The 18988-nt window shown below is 42.4% G+C and overlaps 1 protein-coding gene across 14 annotated transcripts in view; it reads right to left on the bottom strand.

The window, feature by feature from the left end:
- Positions 1–18988, bottom strand: part of PMCA (plasma membrane calcium-transporting ATPase 3) — a 100070-nt gene that overhangs the window by 27957 nt on the left and 53125 nt on the right. For 9 of the 14 annotated variants that reach the window (XR_006261696.1, XR_006261697.1, XM_043424904.1 and 6 more), the window contains 12 exons: positions 14137–14420; positions 13814–14014; positions 12446–12681; positions 12215–12350; positions 11838–11972; positions 10048–10083; positions 8625–9007; positions 8056–8540; positions 6895–7940; positions 6354–6568; positions 5963–6114; positions 1696–1828 (listed from right to left, as the gene is read on the bottom strand). Coding sequence is in view for 12 of the 14 variants with exons in the window: in XM_043424904.1 (XP_043280839.1) it covers positions 1696–1828; positions 5963–6114; positions 6354–6568; positions 6895–7940; positions 8056–8540; positions 8625–9007; positions 10048–10083; positions 11838–11972; positions 12215–12350; positions 12446–12681; positions 13814–14014; positions 14137–14293 (3315 nt within the window). In the remaining 2 variants the exon portion in view is untranslated. Of the gene's footprint in view, positions 1–1695; positions 1829–5962; positions 6115–6353; positions 6569–6894; positions 7941–8055; positions 8541–8624; positions 9008–10047; positions 10084–11837; positions 11973–12214; positions 12351–12445; positions 12682–13813; positions 14015–14136; positions 14421–15812; positions 15897–16856; positions 17408–18988 lie in introns of those variants that run through there. The other 5 variants (XM_043424896.1, XM_043424899.1, XM_043424895.1 and 2 more) reach the window with 5 other exon arrangements.

Here is an 18988-nt window from a genome sequence, read left to right on the forward strand (position 1 = left end):
TAAAAAATTGACTTTTTTTTGACCGTTCTCTCAATATCCACGCTTGTGAATCGGGTGAAAAGACGAATTGTGATAGCCGCATAAGAATTTTGTGAATTAAGGCAGTATCAATATCCCCGATGTCGTATGTTTTCGCAATTATTTTTCTGCGATCCTGCATTTATTATTGTCCCAAAAAAAAAAAGCGATTGATAATCCTCGAAAGAGAGAATCATCGTCTCGAACAATGTGAGTAAATGGAGTACTTGTTTCATCGGAGTATCGTCAACTATTGGCATCAACAGCACTCTTGTGTCTTCCAGCCACACGTGGTATTAAAAAAAGGAAATTAATCGATAGACGAAAAGGTCTTTCATACGCGTATACGGCTCTCGCAGAGCTCATTGTCAAGCTCGTGAGTCGCTTCGATACGGCATCGTTATGTCGGCAAGTTCATACGGAAAAAAAAATTGATATTCGGTTATTCGGTCAAGACTACAAGAGATATTCTAGAAATAAATCTATCGAAATACTTGGGGTACAAGCGCTAAGCTACGCGCTACGGAATTAAAATGTTTTTTCTTTTTTTTTTTTTTGGTTTTTTGGTTTTTTGCATATATGTACAGCACAGGAAGTTTTGTCGGGTATAAATCCGTCATTCGAGTTATTTCCCGTCGTAATTCGGGCTGGTTTTCAGTCAGGCGCCGTACGTAATTTCCCTCTTTGTTTCTCCACCTTCGAAATTCCCCTCGAGTGCGACGCGCTGAGCTTTTCGTGTGCAAAAAAATGGAGATTATCTCTGCTGTCACACGAACCCCCCCCCCCCCCCCCCCGGCTTACCGTCTCTCGCAAGAAGCCTTAAAGCGATTTCTCTTCGTGACGATAGGACGAGAAAAAAAACGACTGATTTGAACCTCCCGTTCGCCCTAGTGAAAAAAACGAAGAACGCGCGAAAACCAGTGAGTCGGTACGTGCGTGTCGCTACTGACCTCGACCATGTATAACGCCCTACCGGAATACTACTTTTTTTCTTCCGCTCTACGCGTCGTACATCATTCGAACCCAGATTAACTCGCCTATCGAATGCAATGACAAAGCTCGCAAATACGTGAACCTCAAAAGCAGCTCCTTTCAAAGACTTTTTGACTCTTTGAATCGACGGAAAGTTCATGACAAAGTATTCGATGGACAAACGGCAAAAGAGCTGATGTGGGATTCACAGAATTCGCGAGCCGAGATAACTGAAAGGAAAAACATAAAATAAAAGATGGGCGGTTCAGGGGGAGGGGTGGAGAAGCAGGTGGTATTCGTGGTTTGTGTATGGTTTCTTTTTAGTTTTTTTTTTTTTTTTTTATATCTGTTTTTCTGTTTTTCCCACCACGCGATACAAGCGCGTCGACGATATCGCGATGCGAAATGCTTTTTTTTTTTTTTTTCTTTATGAAAATCGGTCCGTTCGTATTTTTTGGGTTTGTTTTCGTCATCTAAAAAAGGAAAAGAGTAACAAACGAAAAAGCCGAGAACGATATTGAAAATCGTCCGGCGTTGAGATCAGGGGGGGGCGAGGGCGCTCTCTCTCGAGTCGATGGTGTAAAAAACCTTTTTGTCACGGGACCTGAGAATGTTATTTGTCGTATTTTCTTTTATTCGTTGTCCTTGTTTTTTTTGTTCTCTGACTTTTGAGTGATGAAATGAGAGTGAGATAGGGATAGTTACCTGAGTCTGTAGCCGCGTAAGACCACGAATCCACAGAATTTGTCCTGCCCGCGGCTTTTTATCCGAGTCTGGATCGTAATTCTCGTCTCCTAGATTGATAGCACCGATATCATCCGGCTGGCCGCGGCCCCATCTGTTTTTAAAAACATTAAACCATTTCTTCATCACTCGGTCCCTGTTAAGGAGGTGGTTTTGTTGTGGTTGTTGTTCTTGTTTTGTTTGATTCTGATTTTTAATTGGCTTTTTGTTTGCAGTTTGTTTTTTTTTGTTTTGTTTTTGTTTGTTTGTTTTTGCAGTTGGCTGACCGCGATGATGCGCACTCGTCTTCGGTATTTTGCCGGTTATTGCGTCCCACTTGGCTCGTGTCTCTATTCGGGGCTTTGGGCGTTTTTCATATTTTTTTTTTTTTTTTTTTTTTTTTTTTACTTTTCGATTCGTCTCGTTACTCGTTAGTACACAACGGTCTTGACAAAATATAGATTTTCATCGGGAATTGGTACGGGGTCGAACGGGGATCTGCTATTTCGGTGTCGGGAGATTACGAGGGTGAAAGTAAAATTCTCAGGGCACGGATCGGGAGAAAAGAAGACGGGTGAAGATAAATAGTGCGATTAAGTAATGGTAATTTTAACCGTAATGAGATGAACGATATTGTATGGACCGACACTCGGGATGGGCTCAATGAATATCGAATGATTGATTTCTTTGTCTATACCTGAGACTCTTCGAAATTCTTCATTCGACGGTGATCTACGAAGTGTCAACGCTTCTTTGATTCGTGGATTATACCACGATGACGATGATGTAACAATGACGCAAACGCTTTCGATATACAATTCATTTTAATGTGAAAATATGTAATTGTGTTAATTCATCAAGTGAAATCTCACTTTCACGATTATATTTGTGAAAACTTGAAAAATTATCATCGATCTCGTCGGCTCTTGACGATCAAAAATATCCATCCTTTTGTCACATCGACGAATAAGGTTTGACGGAAACCTCACGCGCCTACCTTCGCTAACTGTGAATGGTATCACGCGGTAATGTAAAATAAAACTTCGAAGGTCGTTTAACCTGCAAATAATTAGGTAGCTTCGCTGCTGACTCCCTCCTCAAAATTCGTGAGACACGAGCTCGTCGCATCCCGTCTAACCTCTGTTCATAGTGTCCGAGGCGGAAGAACATGATTTTACAGAAAAACAACGCTACCGAATAAATAAAACGGTCGGGAAGAGATACGGAAGATTTTCTTTCGGTTCATCAGTCCACGTGGTTCGTCTCTCCGTTTAGGAATGGATCGAGGACATTTTTTATATTTCATGGGGGTTTATCTAATACGAAACGGCCACAACTAAGGCAAAGCAATCTCTTCGAGATGATAAACAAACGCGCGGGAAACTGAAAGTCAACTTCGTCGTTCGATCGGTATCAAATTGCTCGCCTCGATTGTAGCAAAGTTGATGAGCTTTCTCATAAGCCGAGGTGCGCTCTGTACTATTTGCGTTTACCAATCCTGCCCGGGCATACGGTCAACGCGAGCGATCGGAACGAGAAACTAGTTTTTTTCCAAAACCGATCAAATTTGCTACAGTTCATATAGGACTTTGCTAATTTCAATTAAATCAATTTGCAACTGAGGCTAACGAAAAGTCAGTCATAGCGTTTCGAGCGAACACGAATATTTTTTCAGTGACGTTCTATCGCTGTTACAGATGCTTGATAACGCAAATAATAATAATTATATTGAGCAACTAATGCTAATATTAATCGAAATAAATTGATTCTTCTGGAATAATAAAACATTCCCAACGAAAGTTGAGGCTTTATATACGAATATGTGAAGCGTAATGGCGGGATAAATGGATGGAAGAAAAGAAGCCGGCACAGATGGACGCTTTACCAGACTCTCTCAATTCATACGCGGGTATCTTCGATGAGAAAATAATTTAAAAAAAAAAAAGAAAAACCACTATCAAGTCACATACAGCGAATTTTTTTTTCAACGACGCGCAAATCATTTTATCCTACGTTTTATGAAATAAATGTTCTAGCGTCTATTCATTAAAGTTGAGGTTCCGCGACAAAAAGCTTCAAAATAAAAGAGAGAGGAATGTGGTTGACCCTGAGTTTTTTACCGGCCGATCGCTGGCATACAAACAAGTACGTAGATTCATTAGCTTGCTTCATTCCTCTCACGACCGTAGACATGCAATGCAACATCCACTGTGAAAATACATAGAACATTTTATGTATATATACATATATATTTACACGTTCGATACAGCGCGATTGGATATGTAGTATTTTGGGATTCGTGAAACCGTATCATCCGATTTTTTTCTTCCTCGCGATTGAATTTTGACACGGAAGAGTGTATTCGAGTGTTTTAACATTTTGTCAATCTCTGAACGTTGGCTGTTTCGCGACCAACACCACGTTCGAATGGACAACGAATTTTGTATTTCGTGCAATTTTGAAAGTCCACTTGGAGCACGTGGCTGGAGCTGGCTCGTCGAAAGGCATTCAGAGCTGGAAAATGAGAGCGCGCGATGAACCATCCGCGTGATACTCGTTGAACGACAATCGGAATAATTCTACATTCAATAATTACGAATGACCACGATGAGAGATAACGGTGAATGAGTGGCGAAGGAGAAACTCGAAATTGACTATCGAGCGAGTGTGAAATCTGCAACGGGGTTTCGTCGCGCGCACCGCGTTTAGGCTATTTTTATTGAAAAGGGAAATATTACGACGTTGGTAGCACGTGGAGCTAATTGAGCCGTTCTACTTGCAGCACTTCCGTATCTTTCGTTTGTTCCTTAATAGATTTTTGTTCATGTTCCACTGACCTGCTGGATACGAAGGAAGAACGAACGTCGGTCCGAAGCACAGTTTCGAAAAATAGGGGATTATAGAAAATAAATCATTGCTCTTTCGCACGTTTCTTGTTTGTTGGAGGACGATTACCTAAATATTATAGAACACATATCGCCGCTCAATTCGGGTGTGAGTGGATTAGCGGTGAAACAGGGGACAAATCTAACATGCATAGGCCGTCTACCATCTACCGGAGGACAAATATATCAAAGCTATTCAACAGTAATTAGTGATGATGCTTCTTCTTTTCCTTTCTTTCAGGGTTACGATTACTCGGAATAAAATTAACGGTAATGAAAGAAACGTTGGTGATACCCCGGGCACCATGCTGGATGCCGATGTCTAATGACTGTCAAATTTAATAAAATATATATGTGTCAATCTGAAAATATATAATTATATAATAGTAATCAGCTAGGTCGATCAACGAATCAACAGAAAATACATACGAATTAACGAGTGCGGATATTCATTAATAACTCAACGCATATCATCGTGCTATTGGGTTAACTAAAAGCTTCCTCAATTTTTGCTGTTTGTTTTTCTTATTTTTCACATAAATCGTGTATTTCTTGTCGTCCCGAAGGAGCCCAAACATCATAGACACTGCGCTATTTCTACCGAATATTCGGCGATCAACAACTAAACGTCATTCGTCTATTACCAGCAAAGCTCTTCTCTCTCCAAGCTTCAATTTCATTGTGAGATGACAAAACAAACGTGGAAATAATACTCTAAAGACCAATTAAAAACGAATTAAACGACCTTGTACAACGGACGGGCATGGATGTAAAGAAAAAAAATTGTGAATTTTCTTAATACATTAGCGTTGTTCTCAAAGGGATTTTACTTCAACATGGATCCGAATATTTATCGCGCTATCGCAATGCCACTTTCGATCAAAACAGCTCGTAGTCAAATTATCGCTCGTTGTTGGCACGTTTGAGTACTGAGATTCTCTCGGGGAACAAATCGTTAGAAAAATAGTTGAGGGGGGGGAGGGAGGGGGGGGGGGGGCAAAAAACAACAACGGGGGGGGGGGGGGGGTCAACACTAATGAAGAGAGCTTCGTCATTTCGCCAGTGGCAAAATTTGTGCTAATGGAAGGTTACAGCACAATATTTGTGACTTGGCTGCTCTTCGCTCACTCCCCCCTCCTTATTCTTGCAAACTGTTTATGAATATTAGAAATGGAAAGAACAAGGGCCAAAGAATTGTATGCGGACTCATCGTTCAACATCCGGTTGCATCTTGGGGGAGGGGGGAGGGGCGTCGAAAGAGACGCGAGGTTTGTTAAAAATGCAGTAAAGACGAAAAAATAACGATCTGTAAAAATGGGAATTTTGATGTACACCGATAGGTTATGAACGGATTTTCGACTTACGAAAGGATCTTGGGTATCTTGCGGGTCGGAATACACGTGACTACTTGGCCCCACAGTAGCGTACCAATCCCGAAGAAGAGACACCACATCCACTGATCAAGATCCAGAGCTTTTGTGCTGAACGCCATTTTACCGTACTGAATGATGAATACCTGATTCAAAATAGCAAACACATTCGTTGATGAACAATGTTACTTTCTTGGCCCACCTCTCTCTCTCTCTCTCTGCCTCTTCCTCTCTCGTAAGCAAACGAAACGAAATAGAATATTTAACGATGATGTTTCCTTCTTTACGGTCATCGCTCGCAAGGTCGGGCATGAGACAAAAACGTTGAATAGTTTACTTTCACTTGGCACTGGTTGATTTCGTAAAAGACAAAAGCACGACTCACTTGAGACAAGCAGGTTCCGATCCAAATCGAATAAAATATGGGATTCGTGAAGATTCCCTGGAAGACATTGCGCTGACCATGAATTTTTCTTGCATTAAATTCGTTGAACACGGTCATCATGACGAATGTGTTGAATATGATTGTAAAGTGCTGGGTCGCGCCGCCACCCTGCTCCGCAACTCCGAGTCCCGTATCGATGTTGAGCATATCGTGGCCTGTTTTTACAAATAAATCAATCGTCAATCATTTGAATTGGAAGAATCGAAGCTATACTTTTGGGGAAAACCTTGCTATTTTTATATACGAGTTTTAATTTTGAGTTAACTTTATGACAACGAGTTATCGTGAGATTCCTTTTGTTCTATTCGAGTATTCGATACGAATTCATGCGAAAGGCAGGCGCGAGTAAAACGGAGAATCGGAATCGAATGTCGCTTTGCGTTTTGCGTTGGTCGGCACAGCCGAATCTCGATAATGTCGGAGATGGAGGAAAAATATTGATAAAAAAAAATATTGATCGCGAGGAGTGAAGAAGACTGACCTTTGAATAGAAGCGTAAAAATAACGACCAACTGATAAACGGCCTGACCAAGTATGTTCTTCATCATGGTTCGTGATATAAGCGGTTTCGTGCGTCCATAAGGTTTGCGAAGTAGAAGATCGGGGGTCGGTAATTCGGTGGCGAGTGCGAGTGAGGCTAGAGTGTCCATAATTAAATTAACCCACAACATTTGTACGGCTTTGAGTGGTGAATCTTGTACGGCGCAAGCGCCGATGAACGCAACGATGACGGCAACAACGTTGACGGTAAGTTGAAATTGCAAGAATTTGGCTATGCTATCGTAAACGTTACGACCCCACATAACGGCTTTGACTATCGAGGAAAAATTGTCATCGGTGAGTATAATGTCGGATGCTTCCTTGGCAACGTCCGTACCGGCGATACCCATGGCAAAACCAACGTCGGCTTTCTTCAACGCCGGACCGTCGTTTGTACCGTCACCGGTTACGGCGACGACTTCCCTGGATGCCGATACTTTACTGTCGATCATTCCCTTAACCAGAGTGTATTTGTCAGTTGGCGATGATCTCGCGAGTACCCTCAATTTTGGCCATACTTTGTCGAGCAAATGTTGCTGCACCTCGCCATTGCTATCCCTTATTCTCCTGTTAAATTCTTTACCCTCCAGTATGAGCCAGTCTTCGTTCGGCTTGAATATACCACATTTTTGGGCAATCGAACGCGCCGTATTGACGTTATCTCCCGTAACCATTCGGACGGTAATGCCGGCTTTTTGACATTTCCTTATGGCATCCGGTACCTCGGGTCTGACCGGATCCTCGATACCCACTATTCCCAAACAAGTCAAATTACAAACGATATTATCCTCGTCCTCCCAGTTTGGCTCGTTCTCGCTGTGAACCTGATTTATCTCCGCTTTACCAGGTACAAAGTCACGATACGCGATTGATATTGTACGTAATCCGTTACACGCCATCGGCTCGATCACGTTCTTAACGAGACGATCTTGCATGTCTCGCGTGAATTTTTCCAAATTTCCGTCGCGACCATAAATAAAGGCACATCTGAAAAACGAACGTAACACATTATATATTAGAGCCTGTGCTGGCTCGCTCGTGGGAGGAAATGCTCGTTAAAGAATCAACGGGGGGGTGTATAGTAACGAGAGATTCGACGCACTTCTTCATGATGATCTCGGAAGCGCCCTTGGTGAAGAGTCTGTAACCACCTCCCTGTCGCGGTATCACCGTCGACATACTCTTTCTAACGCTGTTGAACGTGTATACCCGCGTAAATGTTTCCTCCGGTTGGTCATCCCTCAATGTTTGATAATTTTTGCCCAGGGCAATTACGAATCCAAGTAAGGCACATTCGGTTTTGTTACCGACTTGCATCGGCAAATCGGTAGGATCTTGCCCGGGCATTATTCTGGACGTGTACGCCGAGTTAATCGATATCGATTGAATCAACAGGTTACCAACGTGATTAGGTATTTCCGCGAACGACGGTATCGTTTTACTCAATTTTTCGCACAGATACGATTGTACGACTGTCATCCGATTGGTCGTCAGGGTGCCGGTTTTGTCCGAGCATATGGCCGTTGCGTTACCCATCGTCTCGCAAGCGTCCAAATGACGCACCAAATTGTTGTCCTTCATCATTTTCTAATCAACCCAAAAGAAAAATAAATATTTATTCAACGAAATTCAACCAAGGATCACAATCGTCTTCTAAATTCGTATACGAACCTTGACGGAATAGGCGAGGGAGAGTGTGACAGCTAGAGGAAGACCTTCCGGTACGGCAACGACGAGTACGGTCACACCGATAATCAGATGGCGTACGAGATTTCCGGCATACTTGCTTTTCCATGCTCTTTGGTGTATAACGAAATTCGTTATGCAGAATTGTATGACTAGTATAACGACTGTAAGAACGGCGATCGTCGAGCCAGCGTAGCCAATTTGTATCGCGAGTTTCGTCAACTTGGCCTGCAACACGCTCTTTTCTTTTTTCGATTCGTGGCCTCCACCGCCACTGGATGCTGCTGGGGCGTGATGATTTTCTCCACCTTCGTGTTTAGCTCCTCCACTCGTGTGACTGTTGCCAGTTATTTCTCCAACCTCGTCGCCTTGTATCACCATCAAACAAATTCAAGCGTCAGTAGGATGTATTTGCGATCAAACACATTCTTCCCCCTCACTGTCTTGGAGATTGTTTGAACCCGTGACTCTCGAGGCTCCTTGCGATATGTCCCGATGCGAGCGTATGATATCGAATCCACAAGAATTTCGAGAACAGCCACGACAGTCGCGAGTTCAAAATCTCCTCTACTCTGAGCGCTCGCCCAGCGCGTGCGCCCAAAGTCACGATCGATAGATAAACAAAATGGTTAATTAACAAATTGGTTGAAAATAATAATGAGATCAAGTAAATAGGCAGTTGCTCGCAAACGATTTAGTGTCGATGGTTATCACCACATACAACGACGTGATAAGCGGAGTTAAAGAATTATAAATATATATATATACACCATTGTTAAATAATGAAGACGCGCATATTTCATTATGTCCGTATGATGCGTAAAATTTAAGAAGAAGACAAGAAAAATTAAGGGATAATTGCGTCGGTGGAATACGAAAAAGGTGATGAGTGACCAAGAGGATGTCGAGTGTCGTACGTGAGCAGAATCGAAGGTGAGAAAGAGGCAACGAAAACACTTGGAAGATGAATTTTTTTTCGAAGCGTTTATGATAATACGGTAGAGGGCGAGAGAAAGAGAAAGATAAGCGTATGATAGTTAGACAATGTACAAATGCTTTACTTTCATTATATTCTGTTGATCTTTATCACTTTTTTTAAATAATTTATCCGAGAAGATTGTACGATATATGTATATTATTATGATGTCCCGAGTGCAATCAATCAAACTCGATTGTTTCATTTTTGTCTCTTCTGTATCGTTTCTCATGTCCGCAGTTGCGACGAATAAATCAAAATATAGATTAAACATAGCGGCAAGTGAAAAAGAAAAGAAAAAAACCCGAAGAAGAGAAGAAAAAGCGTAATAGACCTCGCAATTGAAAAAGAAAGAAAAAAGAAACGAATAAAAAATTGATAGACAATTTGTGAAACTTTGTTCGAGAGAATATGTAATTTTGTTCTAGTCACCTGATAGAGACTTCTTCTTCCGCTGCTTTTTAGCCTCTAGATATCAAAAAGAAAAAACGCATGCAAAATAAAAAATTCATTAGCAATTGTTACCAATATTCCGTAAGAAATGGTTCATCGGAACGACTAGCATCGCGGATCGATCGATTTGCTGTGAAAAGGCTGCAATTCGTGTACATACGTCAAGAGACTCGATAGCGACTCACGATAAATATTTTCATTGTATATCTTCTGAAACGAACGTATAAACATATTTTCAGGAGCGAAAGAAAATTGACATTGTTTTTTTTTTTTTTTTTTACCACGCGCTGATACGTGTTCAATTAGATTCGAAAAAAAAACGAATGGGCAGCCCGATGGGAGAGCTCGGACTCAAATTATAGTTCGATCATCCGTAAGCACTTGAAAAAAGAATCATTGTTCCATAGAATATTTCATTCATTTTGTCCAACTGTTGTCGGACGAGGAGCGTCGTCATACAATATCCATCGAAGATTGCTTCGTTCTTTTTATTTCTTGAATTCATATGGAAGGTACAAAAGCGCGATACTCCGTCGATAATTTGAATCGGAGCTCTCCATTCAAGTCGCTTATTTCGTACACATTTTCCAATGAAACTGTCTTCTCCGTTCATACGAGCAAAAAGGAGGCCCGATTCTTTGTCCGCCCGGCCCCATATCCATGCGTCGCACTTGAGGTATATTTTTTCTCCCTACAACATCGTTGACCGAGACCTACCGGATCTTCTTTTAATTGTATTATTTAAGATGTTTTCTTTAAGCTTGTCTTATAAATGATCATTTATGTTGATGAAGGATTGTATACGATCAAGACGAACGGTCCGATGGAACTGGGTGGAACCGATTCGCCGAGGAGAAGTGCATGGATGAGCTTTGACGCGAAAGTGCGAAAGCTTATTCACGATGTACTTTTGCCACGGGCACAAGGATAACCGAGCTTCGGGGTGGTACAATTATCATTCGTCATATAGGACACTACGAAAAATTGGTATGATTTAAGAACGAAAATGCAGAGGCGGGGCGGCCCCCTTAACACTTGGAAGAATAAATGACGCGGAGCTATGGAAATTTCCTACGAGACGATTTATATTTTCGTTCGAAATCGACGCAAGCTTCGGGATCGATAATGAAAAAAAATAAACTGTGTAACGAATGGAAAGAGTAGGGACAGAAACATTGGTCTTTGAGATGAAATGCGTTATTTATAATTAACAAATAAATGGAGTATCCGATGCCCCCCACCCCGTGTTGATGAGAACTCGACCGGGCTACGCGGATCTAAACATTGCTCGAGATTCTATAGGGGAGGGAGTGTCGCGATAAGGAATTTTTCTAACTAGTTAATGGACAATAAAAAAATAACATTCTAAAATGGTTATAAGAACATGCGAAAAAGCCGACCGAGGTGTATGGTCAGCTTGCGTGAGTTTCATGACATTGTTTCTTCTTTCGTTCGTTCGTTCGTTCGTTCGTTCGTTCGTTCGTTGCTTTTTAAAATCACATCAAAATCAAAACCATGCGTAGACTTTCGGGGTCCGCACTTGCCTGGATTACACGAGTCTCGAATAACTCGAGTTTGCCAGCTCGCTCTTTTCAGTTAAAAAATCAAGGGTCGCGCATGACGCGTGGGCAACGCAAGGCTCGGAATGGACGTTACTTTTGACAAGAGGCACGGGCGAGTTTCGTTCGTTCGCTCGTCCAGAGTAAAGACCGTTCGAGTGGCAAACTCGTGGGACGATATGACATTGCTCGGGGACGCGTAATACATACCCTTCTTCATTTTCTTGATTTCTTGCTCTTGCTGGTCGACCGCTGCACCCAAGAGAGTAAAGATGATGCCGGCCTGCGAGTTGACGCCAACCGCAGCGACCAACATCTTACCCGAGCCTTCCATCACGTGTGTACCTTGGAATATTTCAAATCAATATACCATGTCCCATTGTTCACAGGCTGATGTAACTATTGTTACGTTGCTATTCAGCGTTGCGGATATAAAGAATTGACCAACATTTTGGAATACTTTGGGAGGTGAATAAAAAAAGAAAAAAAAAGGAAAATAAAAATTGGACGTAGCTCCTGTCGTTGCGATTACGATCGACGGTACAGCGTATGGAACAAGAGTAATAAATTAAAATTCTAAAGCATACCCGATAGCACCATAGGATCAAACGCTTCACCCTTCTTAACGTGGTCCGATTCTCCCGTCAAACTGGATTCATCCACTTTGAGGTCGTTGCTCTGTATAAGAATACCATCGGCGGGTAACAAATCACCGTATTTTATCTGAAACGATAAAATGAAAGTGATAATAAATGGATGCTCTCCTGGCTGTCTCCGGACGTGGGAATGCAATGGTAAATTCGTGTCGTTCCAATCACCTGACATATATCGCCCACGACGATGTCCGACACAGAGATTTGTTTAACTTCTCCTTGCCGAATTACGGAAAACTTGTGTTCTCCTTCTATTCGATTTTGAAGACCTCGAAATTGTCGTTCTTTGGAGTAGTCGTTGAATGCCGTAACTATGACCACTACTATTACAGATATAAGGATCGCGAGGCCCTCGATCCAACCGTATTTACCCTCGTCCTCGTCCAGATGACCGACGACAACTGAATCGTATGAATCGCCTTCCATTAGTTCGAATATGTACCATTCTCTTAATCCACTACCCGTTTAATGGCAATACGATTATTGGCTCGAATATCAAGTACAAACTTTCTCGAGTGGTTGACATTTGAAAAAAAGGCAGAATAATAACCGTCCTCTTTGTGGCTCTATTAAAAGAGAACTCTGCTCTTAAAATCTTTACTCCGAAATTCATAACGTCTCTGCGTCTACTCGTGTGTAATCCATGATCTTTAATATCTCTACTCGCGATGAGATACGTTCTGAAATCATCATGAGTAGAGATATTGGGGATTAAATATCACACCGGAGTACATGTGTCAAAGAGGGTGGACGTTCTCTCTACTCTCAGATCGGCAGTTGTTAAGGAGTTTCGGTACAGGCGATACAGTGTTGCCAGCATGCTAAACCACGCTAAAAACATAAAAAAATTCAAAAAGTTCAGAATTTTATAAAATTTGGTCAACATATTCTTTAGTGCCAAATTTGACAATACAAATTTTTTAAGATTTTTCTTCTATACACAGTTATCGAGTAATTGATCACTAAAGTTCACGTGTACAAGCATAGCGTTTCCATATACATTCCGGGCATAAGAAATCTGCTTTAACGCGTAATTACTCGACAACTAAGTGGAAGAAAATTTTGAAAAAATTTGTGTTTTCGCACTTGACGTTGAAGAACATTATCACCAAATTTGATCAATTTCTTAATATTTAGACTTCTGTACCGAAACTCCTTGAGGAGCGGAGTTGTCATCGAGAATGGCTATCGATAGAGTCGTTAACTAGCAGCTACGTCATCACAGCTCTGCACGATAGCAACTCCGCTCTTCGAGCATGTATTTAGAGGGGAACTGTTATTGAATACATTACTGAGAGTAGAATTGTTGACTTGCTGCAACACAACTCGACTCTTACTCGATAACATTTCCACTCCGAAGATTTTTATTTTATGTATGAATCACGTCTCTACTCATTGACATTTCTAGGCGGATAACACAGGAGATTAGTGACAAAAGAGGAGACAGATTGATATTCAAATTTGAGAGTAGAGCCGTGAAGAGGACGATCGTAATTCTGCCAAAAAAAATGATTCTCGTCGGATCGAACTTACTTTCGTCGTCATCGTCATCCTTTGGTTGATAGAAGCTAAGACCTAACGAAACCAATGCGGCTATTTCGAGAATGATTAAAGTAACATCTTGCAACGCTTCCCACACTAATTGTAAAAATGTTTTTGGTGGTTTCGGAGGTATCATGTTTGAACCGAATGTGTCTCGCCTGTGTTGTATATCCGCCGTCGATCCGCTGAGGCCTGAAATAGAGATTTAGTCGATCGAGTACTGTAATCGTTCGTGCGACCGAACGAGCTAATTTGGCAGGAATTGCGAGAAAGTGGTTCGGAGCTCTGATAATGTTGAATAAAATTAAACTGACCTTCGCTGGGCGAGGTATACAATTTTTTACAAATTTCCTGAACTCCCCCGTAGCCATTAATTTTATTGACACCTTCGCGCCCTCGATGTTCCATGAGCTCCCTAAGCTGTTTGAGAGTGATGCCATATTGGGCGGGCCGCCCATCTATCGTCGCCATTCTGCCTCGTTTCTCCTAAGTTGGCCTATGCCAACTTGGCTGTACTGCTCCAAAGCTGACCAGCTCGGACTACTTCCTTCGCACCACTACTCCCTTGACCTCCGTACGATTGGAGGTCCCCCGGTAGCTGTAAAACGATCGAAAGCACATAGGAGCGCGTTAATTCAAAGTCTCGATAATAGCTCGTACACGTACGAGCGGTACAATGTTCAAAATACCCTCGCCCCTCGCCCCACCCGCTGACCAAAAAACACCTGTGTACGTTCTATCGTTGAAACGAGATAAGAGCTCCTCCGTGTGTCGATAATTGTCAAGCAACTTTGGAGACTCGTGTCAAAAAATCGAGATTAACGCGTGCCCGTGCATCAATTATTGGGTCGGATTGCCGCGCGTTCGTCATTTCGCGCATATTCGAAGCTCTAGGAAGGAATAGCGAACGAAATGATTCGTCATCCTGCACTGTTACTATGCAGGATTCGATTCATTTAACAACATAAAAAAAATGAATGTTAGAAAAAAAACACGTGTAAAAACATTGTAGAAAACATGTGTTTACAGATAATGATTCATCTTCGAACTCCTTTAAAGAGACTCGAATAAAATAGATGAAATATAATTACGATAGATAAAAAAGCATGCAATTGGTTAGTGCAACTCCTTCGAGATTCGATTCCTATGGTTAATGTTGATTGATGCGGTAGGGAAGTCATTTATACGACTAAATAAAAAAATTTATATAATTGACGAAGTTGAATGATTGTACAGAGAATGAAGGTGATGATGAAAAAAATGTAATCTCGCAGAAAACTAAAATATACGATAAACATATAATGGAATTTAATTTTCGTCAGGCGATGTCTCTAATCAAATCATTGAATGAGAACATTTTCTTCTAGGCTTCATTTTATTTTCAATACGCTATATGATTTTTCAGTCGGGAGTTTTTTCAAAGTTTACTTCGATTTTTTTAAGCAAAGGAGTTTGAAGATAAATCATTTTCTGAAAACAAATATCTTTTTTACAATATTGTTTTTTTTTCTAGCAGTCATTTTTTTAACTAATAAAAAACTAATAAAATGAAAAATTAATTAAAAAATGTATTTATTTTGTTTCCGATATTTTTTTTTACTTCCGATGTAGCTCCATTTTTTTTATTTCACAAAAACCCTCCCTTCGTTGTTTGACCTTTTGGGGTCAATTATAACGGGTGATTTTTTTATTTTAACAACCGTAAATTTTCTCAATCGAAAACTGTCTCCGTATTAATTCGTAGCTTTGCAAATTCTAAAACATTCACAAATACAGTTTTTATTTATTTAGTGATGCGTTTAAGAACAGGTCATTTTTTTTTTTAAAGTCGAAAACCGTAAGGTCCCAACTCGACAGCGGCCAAGAGGCCAACTTCACATTAAATATTAGATATTCTCCGGCGTTGTACAATCGCGAATGATATATCTGTACATAACGTAGAGTTTACGCACTTGGCCACTTGGCCGGCGCTGTCGAGTTCGGACCCTACCTTGAAAACAAGCAGAGTTCGAAGTGAAAGTAGCAGCGCTCAACTGCGCGTGAAGTTGTCGATAATCGAGCACCACGGTCGATTCTATATGGAAAAAATAAGTTTGAACGTAAATATTAGTTTTCTAAACGAGTTAACCATAAATTTAAACAAACTATGTCTAAGAGCACTGCCCGTCACACGTAGAAAAGACAATAAAAAATTGGTCAAGACAAGTGCGACCGTTCCAGAGCAAAGTTGCTTCACCACCCCCCCAATCAGCTGATCGCTGTGAAACGCATGGCTCCCGTTCTTTTGCCCTGCGGACAGCCGGGAGTTGAAAGTCGAAAAAAATTGAAACAAACTCCGAGAATTCGGTCATTGAGATACTCGTCCGCCGAGAGAACAAAATCGAGGAAAAATTTGAGCGCGGATCCGATCAAGTATTTCTCAACGCTGGCTTCGAGTGCAATTCTATACACGTGCGTAATGAACGTCTTGGATGCCCGGTATGGGTTGGGCGAGACTCCGAGAGCGTGATTGCAACTGTTGTCGCGTGTGCTCGCGCCCGCGCAGCCGCGACACCTTCATCACTGGACACCTGGTCGACGCGGCACGCTGCTCGAGCACCGCGTGTACCGCGACGGAAGCTCGCCTCTGTTTTCGGACGCAACTTGACCATTTCAACGCTGCATGGCAGCCTTGCTTTCCGGACTGTTTGGGCGAAAACTCAAAATCCCGAATACCGAATACCGATTACTTTTTTCATAACTCTTTTCTTCGGAGTCTTATACTCGCGATTGATCGAATATCGATCCGTCGACGGAACGGTAAACTTTAGTAATTGTAGCTGCGGAAAGAGGCTCTGTGTAGGCTCGCTCGAGCCCGTATCAGCGACACCTCCCAAAAGGGCTCGCCTCAGAGATTGTATTCTCCAACTATTGCTAATTATTTGCATATTTAATTGAAATGCAGGCGGTCTGCATTTTCAGGAATGGAATCAACGAACGGTTGGCGTACGAGTGAAAAATAAAAAGCGCGTATGATGACAAGAAGCAGGAGTACCTCGTGTGCACTATTATTTCGTTTCGAGACGCGCGCGCGCGTGCGGTATGTCGAAATCGACGGAGCGAACAATTAACGAGGAAAACACGTACAGGGGGATCCGGCCGCATGCACGCTTCCTATGACATTATTACGGAGCCTCGTAGCACACACGACACAACACACTCGCGCTCTTTCGGAACGCAACTTTTAACGAACACTCGCAACGTTTCCAACACTCAACTGAACGAAACAGACAATTGTTTTCCCCGAAAAGTCACTCGACGCGGCAACGATTGTTTCATGCCACGATTGAAGCGGGGTAGAAAGGAAGATTCGAAGAAACAGCACTAAAAATGATAAAAAAAAAAAAAAAAACAATTTTTCAGTCCGGTACAGTCGCCTCGAATTCGTCGCGATCGAACATGTTGTTGCGATATTATAATTCGGTGCTGATATTATAACAAACCGAGCTATTCAATTGGAATAATCGAATCGGTCCATTGGACTATTTTGTGATAGTTTTGAGAGCCGGCAAATAAAACGGCGACGAGCACAAAGCTGTGCGGAGACACCACAGCCGCGACTGAAGAAAAAAAAATCCCGAGGAATGGAGCAACAGCAGCAGCAGAGTGCGAAGGGGGGAGCGAGGAAAAGAGATAGCGAAATAGAGATAGAGGAAACTCAAGCGAACGCTACGTCACTTCTGAAATCATCGCTGCTCATACTACATTATAGTATATATAAATATGTATCTACATGTGTGTATATAAATAAAGTATGCGTGAGGCAAAGTGTTACGCGTATATTTTTTCTCGCGTGCTACGGTGGTTCGTATACGTTTACGCCCAACGACGTCTGATCGGCGTCTCTCCTTCTCTCTCCCGCTCGCTCGATCCCCTTCCATCGGGATCGCCCCGTGCCCGGGAACGAAGGAACGAAAGAGCGTCGTTCGCCGAGCCGCTTCAGCGCTATCTCCGCTATCAACGGGCAGGCTTTTCGGTATGCTTCTCCGGGGAGTCTTGTAAACTTGAGAAGGCAAGAGACCACCTCGTAGTATCGCGGCGACCAAATATATCGCCGAGTTTGAAGATTCCTCGAGACGCGATGAAATAAATGGTGGCGATTGGACGCAAAGTTTACAGGGGCATATCGCGGATGAAGAAAAGATGGAGGGAGATTAAATTTATGGAGAAAATTCAACGAGATCGGATTCCTTTGAGTGCAGATTCACTCCGATGAACGACGGGAATGAGCGACTCGTGCGCGAGTCCATGAAAAATCATGAATTCATGAAATCGATAAGGCACAACGATAAAACTCGTTGAGCTCAGCCCGCTTGAAAAGAAGCTTATGTAAGAAAGAAGCGAAATTGTTGGAGCGCTATGAATCGATGGGAGCCTCGTTGCTTCATTATCGCACGCGCCTTCGTTGTCATGCGACGCGGACAAAAAGCCTTGCCACTCGGATCGCAGTCATTGAGGCTACGTACGGGAATTGGTTTGAACGGAAGCTCATCGGTGCGCGAACCGGTATAAGACGCTCGAGTTTGAGACTCGAGGAAAGTCGGAACGGAAGGAGAAATGCGAGTCCGAGTGGTGGGGAACGCAGCCGTCTGGCGAGATCTTGTGCGATCGTGACGCGATTCACCTTCGCCGTGTGTCGACCATGCACGGCTAGAAATAGAGGGATTATCGCATCTACCACGACCCATAAAAAAGGAATAAGTTATGATACAACGGTTTCGATGAAACGGCTTTGAACGAACGCGCCTTAACACAGAATCTCATTCGCGGCGTACACACGCCGTATCCTCAAAGTTGGGGAGATGCAAGAAGCGTCGAATGATCCCGGAATCTCCAATTATTCATTCTTCACGCACCGCAACGACTCGCTGTCTTTGTGATGTGAAAAATCTCGACGAAAGAGAACGCCGAATATCGCTAACGTTGGGAATCAACGGCCACGATTTCTCGATAAATTAACATCGCTGGATCTCGCACTTTTTCGTTATCGGCTCAGTCCCGCGGCACACATCGGCGCATGATAACGGGAAACTTAACGTTGCTTTGCTATTCAAATATTTCGTACGAACGGAGAAGAGCGTGCCGCCGCCGTCGCCGCCGCCGCGTATCGCATCAAGAAGCTCTTGA

This window comes from Venturia canescens, chromosome 7 (genome assembly GCF_019457755.1).
Source record: "Venturia canescens isolate UGA chromosome 7, ASM1945775v1, whole genome shotgun sequence".
NCBI lineage: Eukaryota > Metazoa > Arthropoda > Insecta > Hymenoptera > Ichneumonidae > Venturia > Venturia canescens.